This window comes from Vidua chalybeata, chromosome 6 (assembly GCF_026979565.1).
Source record: "Vidua chalybeata isolate OUT-0048 chromosome 6, bVidCha1 merged haplotype, whole genome shotgun sequence".
In the NCBI taxonomy this organism is placed as follows: Eukaryota; Metazoa; Chordata; class Aves; order Passeriformes; family Viduidae; genus Vidua; species Vidua chalybeata.
This window is the reverse complement of record NC_071535.1, coordinates 56,152,750-56,164,440: the sequence shown is the minus strand read 5'-3', so window position 1 is coordinate 56,164,440 and position 11,691 is coordinate 56,152,750. Positions and strand designations below refer to the sequence as shown.

The 11,691-nt window shown below is 58.5% G+C and overlaps 1 protein-coding gene across 1 annotated transcript; it reads left to right on the top strand.

Annotated features, from left to right (window-relative positions):
- The first annotated feature begins 1,394 nt into the window (after positions 1-1,394).
- On the top strand, positions 1,395-10,671 carry SYT12 (synaptotagmin 12). The gene is made up of 8 exons (XM_053944538.1): positions 1,395-1,761; positions 4,358-4,421; positions 5,693-5,886; positions 6,194-6,586; positions 8,682-8,897; positions 8,988-9,108; positions 9,278-9,411; positions 10,038-10,671. Exons 2-8 carry the CDS (start codon positions 4,385-4,387, stop codon positions 10,209-10,211), a joined length of 1,269 nt encoding a protein of 422 aa, XP_053800513.1. The 5' UTR covers positions 1,395-1,761; positions 4,358-4,384; the 3' UTR covers positions 10,212-10,671.
- Positions 10,672-11,691: the final 1,020 nt, after the last annotated feature.

Below are 11,691 nucleotides of genomic sequence, written 5' to 3'. Positions count from 1 at the left end.
CTCAACCTGGTCCAATCCCTTCTGGAACAGCTCTAGGGGTCACTTTTGCCCAGAATCTGGAGAGGTGAGCCCTGAGGTGCCATGCAGGAGGGTGCTGGGTCCCAGGCTGTAGAGGGACATCCTGCCACATCCCTGGGGATGCAGAGGAGCTTTGGGAAGTGGGGAAGGACCATGGCTGCTCTTTTCCAGCTGTACCCAGAGGAAGAGCCAGGAAGTCTCATGGGAAGGAGCCTTGGCTGCAGGAGGAGGCAGCTCTCCCACCCAGGTAGTGGTTTTGGTACAGTCAGAACTTGCTGTGTTTTCCCCCTGAAAATGAAATTCTACCAGGAAGATCATGGGAGCATCTCCCAGTGCTGCCCTCCCTGGATCTTTCCAGAGCAGGGAGCCTGCAGCCAGTGTTGAGCTGGCCCTGTGGCTGGATGCGGGTGTTGCTGGGAATTACAGGGCTTCTGGAATGTCACGATGCTCCGTGGCCTCTGACCCCAGCTTTTCTCAGGTTGTGTGGGTGTTTTTTTCCCACAAAATTGCAATTATTCCATTTTCTCCAAGCAAGGTGTTTCTTCTGCTGTCTGAAATTGCTCCTTGCTGCCCTGGAAGTTGCCTGACATAAAGGTGAGGTGGCTGAAGCCATAGGTATGAGGGCAGGGAAAGGGAAGATCCCACAGGAGGGTGTGAAGGCCCAGTCTTTCCAATGGTTGTGGTGTGGTGCGCATGGAGCCAAACTGTCTGAGGGGCTTGTGGGGCCAGATCCCAAAAGGTTTCACTTTCTGCTGCAGAGAGAGAGGATCTGATGGTTTTTCTTAGGAAGATCCAAAGCCAAGACCTTGCTGGACAGCCCCAGGCATCCCCATGGCCAGGAGGGACACAGCTGGAAGCTGTTTGGGACAAGGGAGAGCCCAAGGATTCGGCTTTGGGGTGGTGATCCAGAAACCCCAAGGGGCTCTGCAACCTTTGAGGGACAAGGGGAGGGGACATGGGACCCCATGGAGAGAAACACTCCTCAGGGTCCATAGGGAGGAGCAGCTGGAATGCAGAGATGCAGTGGGATGGACCAGGGAGTCCTTGGGAAGCAGGATTTGGGGAAGCCTGGTATGGCCAAGCACACAGCAGAGGGTCTCTGCTGTGGGATGAGGGATCTGGCATTGTCCCTCCTCACTCCTGGCTGGAATTTGGGGTGCCTTTGCAGGGGTTTAGGGTGAATTTTCTTGGGATTTTTTTTTTTTATGGCAACTTCCTCAGGAAGGCTGGGAGCCTGGCAGGCAAACCAGAGTGAGAGACCCCCGGGGTCCCCAGGCTCTGCCGGGGGGTTCGGGCTGGGCTGAGCCAAGCCCCGGGGAGGGTCTGGCGAGCGCAGAGACCGCCCAGCTCATGGCACGGATGAGCGGCGGCTCCGCCCCGGGCTGGGCTGGGCGAGGGAGCGGAGCCGCTCCCGGTCCCGCACCGCCGGGAAGCATCCCGGCTGCGGGGGGGACATCCCGGATCCAGCCCGGGGCTGGACTCTGGACCCGCAGGGACCCCCGGGCAGCGGCGGGAGGCCGGGAAGCATCTCGGGGTTGGGGAGACCCGTGGATCCCGGGGCTGAGCTCGGGGACCCCCGGGCGGCGCGGGGGGCTCTGCCCGGTCCCCACCGCTGCCTGGGCGGGCCCCGGGGGTCGCAGGGTCCCCCCTCCCCCGTGGGAGCGGACACAGTTCGGCGGATGCCGGGGCCGCCCCGGGGTCCCCGCGGTCCCCGCAGATCCCTGAGGATTTGTACCTGTCCAGGTAAAGCGCGGGGGACACCGGTTTGGGTGGGATGTGTCACCTGCGGGGGGCTGGGGAGGGCGATGGGTGACAGCAGAGCCCAAATCCTTCTGTTTTGGCAAGTTTGGGATGCGTCTTTATTGGTGCCAGGAGCAAACTCGATCCCGCTTCTGTGCCCTGCGGATAGAGGCCAGGCAGGGCTGGAGAGGGCAGGAGAGGGGTGGAAGGGGCTGGCACAGCAGCGCTGCAGGACCGGCACCACCGGTGAGCTGAGTTTAGCCCGGGCTCAGCACAGCGGCCTCGGGTGCCTGGGGCAGGACAGGGAGGGAGGATGAGCAGGGAGATCGCTGGAACCTGGACTGGGACATTTGGGGACTGCAGCGTGCTCGGGGGGGGGATGCCAGGCTGGTCCAGGTGCTTTGGGAACAGCAGTTGGGATTTCTGTGCCTGTGGCCTTGGCAGCAGCGAGGTGACAAACCCTTGAAGGCTAGGGGACCCCCTTTTCCAGGGGGGACAGGTGGCTTTGAGGCTTTCTGTCCCTTGTTGAGCTGTTTTATTGTCCCTCCAAGCAGGAAAAGGGATCTGAGCTCTGCAGCAGCTCCCAAGGAAAATGAAGCGGCCCTGGCCCTGGCATTGGGGTGTTGAGTTGGATGGAGAGGGCTCTGCACCCTAAAGCTGGGACTCTGCACCCCTTTCTGGGGCTCTGCACCCCAAACCAGGGCTCTGCAGCCTGATCTTGAGGTCTGTGGGTGAAAAATCCATCAATCCCTGTGCTGCCAGCACGGGAGAGCGCTGCCTCTTCCCTTCCCAATGCCTTCGGCTTGATTTCCCAGGGATTTGAGCAGCAGGTCAGGGGGATGTCAGAGCAGCTCAGTGCAACGCTCCAGGAAAGAGCTCAGTTAACAAAAAAAAAAAAAAGCCATAAATCCTTCCCTGAGCACCTCCACCCCCGTTTCCTCGCTCAGGAGAGATTGATGCTGTTTTCCTAATAGGAAAATACCTCTGGGTTTCATTCCAGTGCTGAGCATTGCAGTCTCTTTCCAGGTGCTTCCTTGGAAATCTGCTTAACTTGCTGCTTAGAGCTCATTAGAGAGGGAGGTTTTGGAGAGAGAAGCCCTGAAAGGAAAGAAAAATTAGAAATTCCTTCTAATTTCCAGAGGAAATTGGGAAGAGATGGGGGTGGGGTTTAAAGGGGATGTTTTTCCTCCTGCAGGGAAAGTCAGTCCTGAAAACTTTGCTATTCTCGTATTAAAAACAGCTGGGAAGCAATGAGAGGAAGAGAGTGCCTTGCTTGGGCATGGGGGCTTTTCAGGGCATAAAAAGAGGCAATTTAGGGTAAATCTCCATCTCATTGCTCTGTTAAGATGTCAATTTTCAGCAGTAAACAGCAAAGTGGGCCTTGAGCTGAGCTCAGCCCATAACATGAGCTCAGCACGTTCCCAGCCTGGGTAGGGCTGTTTTATCCATTGCACAGGGAGATTTGTGCCAAAGGGAGGAGGTGGGGAGGAATTGGGCATCTCCCAGCCCCATCCCAGCATCGCTGTCGCTTTGGGTTACGTTCAGGGTTCCCCTTCCTCCTGTCATCCCAAGGATGGGCCATGTGCCCCTGCAGAGGGGGCCAGGCCAGCACAGCTGATATTCCATGCCATGAAATTCCCACTTTTGCCAGTTAAAATCCAAGCTTGGGTGGTTCTGGAGGGAGCTGATCACTGCCCCAGTGCTTGAGGCTGTGAGCACCCAAGGGGAGCTGGAAGGTGGGGCCCAAATATTGCAGAACCATCTGTCTGAGGGCTATCCAGCTCCATGAGTGGGCTTTGGGAATTCTGGAGAAGGGCTGGGGGGCTCTGAGGGAGGTGTGTGGGGATTTAGGTGCAGTGCTGAGGTTGGGTTTCTGTGGGATCCTGCCAGGTGTCCATGGTTTGTGATTCCCCAGCACGGATGTCAGGAAACAGAGGGTCCTGGTCAGTTCCCGTTGGATTTGCTTGTTGGGTGTTTTTGGGGATCCCAACCCCCCCTTTTCATAGCAGGAGTAGCTGGCTTGGATAATCCCCCTCAGCATCCATGGTGCCTGTGCTGGGATCTGCCTGGGAGAGCAGCTTCCTTTTGACTTGACTGGAAAAAACCCTTTTTGGGGGGAAGGTGACAGAGCTTTCCCGCTGCAGGAGCTGATTCCTGGGGAACCAAATCCCCTAAATTCCACAGTGACCCCAAAATGGGGGCATAGGGCTGCCCCCCTCGGCTGGGCCCAGGGCAAAGCCTCGGGAGAGGCTGGGAAACTGCAGGAGGCAAAGGAAGATTTCAGCTGGAAAAGCAGCAGAGGGCTTTGAGGGCTCCTGGAGAGGGCATTCCACACACACAGAGGTTGGGAATGTCACCTGTTTAAAGGCTCCCGTGTAAATCGAGCGGCTCTGCCCCTTCCCGAGGGTTCCCGTCCCTCCTTCAGCTCCTGCCGGTGGCTGGGAGGCTTCAGCGCGTTTGCTCAGTGCCTGCAAGAGGAGCCAAGGCCGGGAGCGATGGAGGGGGAGAAGTGATGGAGCATCCCTGCTGGAAAATCACAAGGCATTTGATTTTTTGAGTTCTCCCCCTTCGTCCTAACGCTGTGTCTCGCTCATTCCAGGCTGTCCCCTCGCAGGGAGCGTTTGCCATGGACACTGGGCACGTAAGCAGATCCCGCTTCAGCGGTGAGTCCTCCCCAGGGAGCCCGGGAAGGGTTTGGGGCAGAACTGCTGGTGCTCACACTGAGGTTTTTTTGGGGAAGGGTTGGCTGGCCCTTGCTGCTTTCCATGGGGAGAACCCTCTGCTCCATGTGCCCGCTGGGTTTTGTTTCCTAAAGCAAGGGTAAAGCCCTTAAATCCTCCAAGTTTTCCAACATGAATGCTCAGCCCTCGGAAACGGGCAGGGATGAGGGGGAAGCCAGTCAGTTCAGCTGGGATTTGCACTTGGAGTTCCTCAGAGGTAGGAGCCAGTAAAAGATTATTCTGCTATTTTTATTTTCATTCCCAATTTTGCCCCTCCACCATAGCAGGAGCCTGGGAGCTCTGGCACGGGAAACCTCCAGCTGCTTCCCACAGCGTCCTCAGCCAGGATGCAGGGATAAGGCAGAGCCCTTTAGGGTTTGGGTCTGGGTGGATGAAGCAGGACCCGGGTCCCATCCCAGTGTTTAACCTCGGAGGCCCCTGTGGGCTGCTCCCGGGATCCAATTCGCTTTGGATGCCAATACTCAGTTCCTTCTGCTGTTCCCGCTGGAGGAGGGCTGGGGGGAGCAGCAGGTTGTCTCTGAGCTCGGATGCGATGTGGGAGTTTAGCCTGGCTTTGGGCTTTTTCCGGCTCCGAAGGAGGGAGCGCTGCGGCGTGGTGATGCCGGAGGAGCCCGCGGCAGCGCTCCGGGATGAGAAATCCTCTCTTTGCCCCTTTTCCCGTGCCGCACGGGGCGCTTGGTGCCGGTTCGGCGCGGGAGTGATGGAGGCTGGTGCAATGCAGCAGGAACCGCTCGCAGCCGAGCCCGGCGCTCCCTCCCCGCTCGCTCCGGCGGCACCCGCGGGGCTCTGCCTGTTTCCAGCAGCTTTCCATTTGGTTTTTCCCTTCTCCCGGCTTTTCCTGGCATCCCCAGGCAGCAGCTGGGCCGAGGGCGATGCAGATGCGCGCTGGGCACATCTGTAAGTGGGACAGAGCAAAGGGACCCCGGCACCTCGGGTGTGACACAGCCACTCGCTGGGAAGCGGGGCTGGGACACAGGAGAACTTCATCTCCCGGGAAAGCCGAGCCGGGGCTGTCATATTTTGGCTGGCAGAGCCTCTGCCTGGCCCGTTTGCAGCCACCCGGCTGGGAGCTGCGGTTTATCCGCTCCTCGGCCCATCCCATCCTCGGAGCTTGGAGCCGAGCTCCCGGCGTGGAAGCAGCCGAGGCTGAAGGCTCATTCCCGCGATTGTGACCAGCTCACTGTCCCCTGCAGTGGCCTCCAGCTCGCCGCGGTGGGAGATCGGGCTCTACGCCGCCGGCGCCTTGGCGCTGCTGGGAATCGCAGCCATCAACCTGTGGAAGCTCTGGCGCTCCGGGAGCTACCCGGCCCCTTCCCCCTTCCCGAACTATGACTACCGGTACCTGGAGCAGAAGTACGGAGCGGCGTGCCCGGACATCAGGAACAAGGTAAGGGGGGAAGCTGCGTCCGTCTCCTTCCCTTTGCAGCACGCGGGATGCCGGAGGGGTGGGAATATCTCCTGGATCCCCTCGCGGGGGGAACTGCCACAGGCAGCAGCCTGGTGCTGCCGGAGCTTTTGGGGAGATCGCTGGAGCTGGGAGCTGCGGGAAGCTCCGGGCTCGCTGCCGCGGCAGCTTGAGGCCAGGCAGGGGCCGGGATGCATCCAAGGAGGCGCCGGAGAAGCCCAGCTGTCCGTCTCGGCACGGAGGGATGGCATGGGATGGATGGCAGCGACTGCTTTTCTTTCCCTGGCAGCGAGGGCTGGCCCCGGGCTCGCAGCGGGCGCCAGGTCGGAGCTCTTCGTCCCGCAAGAGCAGCCTGAGGGCAGAGGACACCTTGGAGAGCATCCAGGAGCTGGGCAGCCTGGAGCTGATGGGCAGAGACCTGGGCCTGGCCCACTACGGCCCCCTGCGGAAATCCATCTCGGCCGACTCCCTGAACTCCATCTCGTCCATCGGGAACAACTTCGGGCAGGATTTCACGGTGGGGCAGGTGGAGGTGTCCATGGAGTACGACGGGAGGGCGGCCGCCCTGCACGTGACGCTGCTGCAGGGCAAGGACCTGCTGGAGAAGGAGGACGCCCGCTTCGAGTCCTGCTTCATGCGGATCAGCCTCCTCCCGGCCGAGCAGATCGTCGGCATCTCCCGGGTGAGCCTCTCCTTCCCAGCCAGACCCCCTCCACGGAGCCCTGTGCACGCGTGGGTCACCCCGGGGTTCTGGGTGGCAGCGTCCCCTGGCCACATTCCCCAAGGGAGTGGTGGGGTTTGGGAGCAGGGAGGTCCAAGCATGCCAGGATCAGAAATAGTTGGCGCAGGATTTGGGGGATATCAGCTCCCCAGGGCAGTCATGGGGTTTGGGTGCATGGAATTCCAGGCTGGATGTGGTCGATGGGATTTTGGGGTGGGTCTCACCTCCCCACAGCAGTGATGGGATTTGGGAGCAGAGGGCTCTGGATTGGCAAAGGATTTTGAGGGATGTCCCAGGTGAGTTTGCACATCAGAAACCCGGCAGAGGCAGGAACGTCTCCCCCTTGGCTGGGATTTGGGCTGACTTTGTCCTCTCTGAGCGTGGCTGGTGACAAGTTTTCCTGCTTGGCTGTCCCTGCTGTGGAAAGGACGCTGTGGCACATGGAGGAAGTGGCCTGGGGTGGGATTTGGGTGGCACTGGCAGTTTGGGCAGGTGCTGCTGGTGTCTTGCCATGGCCCCACAGTCCCCTGAGTCCCCACAGTCCCTCTCCTTCCGACAGCAGCCCCAACACTTTTCCCTCCTCACAAAGGACGCGGCAGTGGAAAATCCACGTGGCAGCAGTGACAGTCACAACCAGGGTTGGATCTGGGGCAAAACCTCCCTTTTTATGTGCCTCAAAAGCTGCTTTTGGAAAGCAGGAGCCTCAGTTTTCTTCTAGCAGCTCCTCTATTGCAGAGTCAGTTTGATTTAATCAGGATATTCCAGCAAGGAGTGGGAATTTGCACCCCATTAAGGCGCTTTTCCGCTGGGGTGGAGGTGCTGTTCCATCCACACAAGCCGGCTGCTGCCTCCAAAATATTTCCACAGTGCCCTTTTAGACAATTTTTCCATCCAAATCTCTGACTCTTTATTTATGCTCTGGAGATATTTATTATTTAGTGTCATTATTTATAATTCACCAGTACAATTTATCTTCTTTGCTGCCCCAAGGCCATGGATAAAGGCCCAGGCACTTCTTTTTCCCCCCAGTGCTTCTGGAGGGTTTTTAAATAGCAGCTCCTGTTTGGTTGTACTTGATCCAGAGTTCCCAAAAATACAGCGTGGGCTGCAGACAGGCAGTCTGTAAAATCTGTAGGGCTTTAAAATCTGCTCTTCACACAGAGGAACTTCAATCCCCTGGGAACTCTGGAGGTTGGTGGTATCCAGTGGGAGAGCATGGACTAAGAAAGCAGGAATGGCAGGTGCTGCCTTTGTGTCCTTTAATCCAGGGATGGAGCAGGGTTAGGAGCAGAGTGAGACAGGAGAGAGTCCTTGGAGGAGATGAACCCTCTCCTGGGGGGCTTTTGGTGTGTCAGAGCCCCCACAGAGAGGTCTTTACTCCACCCAGATTTGGGTGGCTTTGGGGAGCTGGTGGTTCCACTTTGCTCCATGCTATCCAAGGCTGCAGCTTTCCATCCCATGGGACAAACCCCTTGTTTGCCTGTGACATCTTGAATGCTGAAACAGGGCTGGAGTAGGGGACAAAACAATCCCTAAATTCATTACTTCAGAGCATTTCCCCTCGGCCAGTTCTTTGGGATCAGCACCAGCAGGATGAACCATGGGAGCTGCTGCTGCCTCTGCTCCCAGGGAATGACCTGACACAGGGACAACATCAGCCAAACAGCTCCATTCCCACTGGGCACATTCAGGAATTGGTTCTGCTTGGAGAAGGGCAGGGGGTTACACTCGAATCCATAAATCCTGTTGCCTGATACAGCCAAGTTGGATGTGCATCCGCACTCCCAGAGGCTTGGGATTTATCTGAGAGCACTGGGCCAGCGCAGATTCTCTAATTAACAGAATTAACAGGGACTGGGGCAGGTCACAGCCCTGATTTTCACTCCAATGGCCGAGCAGTTGCTGCGGTCAGGTCGGGAATAAATCATTCTGATTGGATGGGGCGTGCCCTGGGGACGCCCTCCCTGTGCTCCCTGCAATCCCCATGAAATGGGGCAGAGCAGGGATGCAGCCCCAAGCCCCAGGGTGCCAGGGCTATCCCCGCTTCCCACGGCAGATCCAGAGGAGCTCCTACTCCGTGGCCTTTGACGAGCGCTTCTCGGTGCCGCTGGATCCGGCGGCGCTGGAGGAGAACAGCCTGCGCTTCTCCGTCTTCGGCATCGACGAGGACGAGCGCAGCGTCAGCACCGGCGTGGCCGAGCTCAAGCTCTCCGACCTGGACCTGGCCACGCGCCCCTTCAACGCCTGGCTCTACCTGCAGGACACCAACAAGGTGAGCCAGGAGCGTCCCGTCTCCCAGCTGGGTTTTTGGGACGTTGTTGCTGTGTCCTGGACGTTGTGTCCTGACTGTTGTGTCCCTCAGGCGGTGGACACGGTGGGGGAGATCCTGCTCTCCCTGAGTTACCTGCCCACAGCTGAGCGGCTCACGGTGGTGGTGGTCAAAGCCAAGAACCTCGTGTGGAGCAATGGGAAGGTGACCGCAGGTGAGGGGGGCTCCGTGGTGGGGTTTGTCCTGATTTATCCCGGTTGCTACACGGGAGTGGCTCCCCATGAGGACAGACCTGCCGGGAAGGGCCACCGGAAAGGGTCCCCCCGCTTTCTCCACATCACTGGGGACACATGGGACTGATCCCTCTCCTGCCCTCCGAGCAGATCCTTTCGTCAAGGTGTACCTGCTGCAGGACGGGAGGAAGATCAGCAAGAAGAAGACAGCAGTGAAGAGGGGAGACACCAACCCCGTGTTCAACGAGGCCATGATCTTCTCCGTGCCCGCCATCGTGCTCCAGGTCTGGCCCAGCCTGGGGGGCTGGGGAGGGGGACACATCTCAGTGCTCCTCAGGCTCCCCAAACCCACTGGTGGGGAGCTCCTGGGGGTGTGGGGTTCTGGGGGGTGATCCTGGTAGGTGTGGGGTTTGTAGATGTGTGTGGGTGTGGTTTGGGGTGGATGTGTGGGGGTTGTTTGAGGGACGTGGATGTGCGGGGGCTGTTGTGGGGTATATGGATGTGTGGGGGCTGTTTGGAGAGGTGTGGATGTGTGCAATTGGCTGCTGGAGGGGGGACGTGTGTGAGGGACTCTTGGGGAGGATATGGATGTGTGGGTTGGGATATAGCAGGGTGCACAGGGATGGTTTGGTATGTGGACGGGGCAAAGATGGGTTTAGGGGATGTGGGGTAAAAAGAAGGGGGATGTGTAAGTGTGGAGGCATACAAGGGTGGGTATTTAGGGATTTGGGGGGGCTTCAAGAACAGGGGGTGGGTTTGAACAGGGTGGGGGCACAGAGGGCCGTGTGTATGTGAGGCTGGGTGGTGATGCATGGATGTGCTGGCATCGTGGGTGCATGTCCCCGTGGAGAGGGCACAGGGACACGTGTCTGGCTGGGTCTGTGTGTGGTGACAGCCCCGTGCCCGCCAGGAGCTGTCTCTGCGCGTGACGGTGGCCGAGAGCGGCGAGGACGGGCGCGGTGACAACACGGGCCACGTGCTCATCGGGCCCGCGGCCAGCGGCATGGGCACCACGCACTGGAACCAGATGCTGGCCACGCTCCGCAAGCCCGTCTCCATGTGGCACCCGCTCCGCAGGAATTAGGCCAGATCCTGGGGACAGCGGGCCTGGAGTAGGGACTTGGTGACACCCCACAAGGCCGAGCTGCTGAGGGGCCCAAAATACCCAGAGCATGGACAGAGCGGCTCCGTGGGCACGTTCCGGGTCACCCCTGGATGCGCTGGGCCAGAGCTGCCAGAAAGGACCCAAATGGACCAAAACCAGCAGGAACCTCCCCGAAGCGCGGCTCCCGAGCGGTCCGTGCGCTCCCAACGGCCTCGAAATCCACGGAATCCTCAAACGGGGACTCCGAGCGAGGGAAGGGGGATTCTTTTGGAAGGTGGTTTTTGGGTGGGAATCCTGAGGTGGGTGACAAAAGCCAGCCTGGCATCGGTGGTGATCCTGAGGGGATCTTTTGCAGTGACTTTGGTGCGCTGTGCCAGGGTTGGAATGTTTCCAGCAAGAATGGAAAAAGGGAGCAATAACAGCAGAAAATCAATTGTTACATATGGCTTCTTCTCCCATCTGTTCCCCCACACAGTAAATCCCTGCCCATCTCCACTGGCTGCATAGGCAGGGATTGGTTTCCAACCTCTTGGGTTTGAGGTCAGATCCACTGTGGGAATCATCCCCTAAAGGTCCAGTAGGATCAGGGACAGCTTTTTCCACCCCAGCCACTTTTCCAATCCAAACTCACCCTCAGAGTGCTCAGGACAGCACTGCAAATTCCTGCTATTTGACACACCTGTCACAACTGGGGATTGTTTTTTCCAGCCCCTAATCCTGGACTTGGGCTGTGACTTACCCTATAACTCATTTTATCCAAGATTCAGGCATAGAGAGGAACATCTTGGCCTTGTGACCCAAGGCAGGTGGGAAAGGTCCCTAATTTTATAATTTTTAAGTCCAACTCCTGTTTCAGGAGGAAGAGGAAAAGCCTGTGTGGATCCTGTCTGCTGGTGGGTTCTGGACCAAGCCAGATTTGGGATTTTTGGGGAGCTAATTCCCACTCTGGTTTGTGGAAGGTGATGGAGCCCCTCATGGCACAGGCTAGAGAGGAGAGGATGCAATGGGGCCACATCCCTCCTTGCCTGGAGCCTTGTCTTTTCCCTGCCTGCAGGGTGCTTGTGCGAAGACAGGCTGGGAAATCTAGGGGGGTGTGGGGCCCTGTGCCATGAAATTGGCACCATGGGATGAGCATGGGCTGGGATGTGGCTGCTTGGATGATCTGAGCAGGGAAAAAGGTGTGAATGAGCCATTTATCTGTTTTTTCCCTGATTAAAAAGTAACTCCAGGGTGAGTTATCCCCTGAGCTGGTGGCACTTTTCCCTTGCCATCTGTCCCACCTGACCTTGCCTTTGGGACATGGCTGTGATGTCCCTGTTCCATCATCCCCCTCTGCTCCGGCTCCTCCCCATGCCTGTCTCCACTCATTGATGCCCAGATTCCCTTCTCCCACACTTCCTCCTCCCCACCTCTCCCTCTAGGAGCCCTCCTGTCCCACCTGTTGCCAGGGGAGCCAGTG

Excerpts from the sequence above, each read along its gene's own strand:
- SYT12 (XM_053944538.1), top strand. The coding sequence starts at position 4,385 with ATGGACACTGGGCACGTAAGCAGATCCCGCTTCAGCG. Across the intron at positions 4,422-5,692 it reads AAGCAGATCCCGCTTCAGCG|TGGCCTCCAGCTCGCCGCGG; the intron begins GTGAGTCCTCCC and ends TGTCCCCTGCAG. Across the intron at positions 6,587-8,681 it reads AGATCGTCGGCATCTCCCGG|ATCCAGAGGAGCTCCTACTC; the intron begins GTGAGCCTCTCC and ends TTCCCACGGCAG.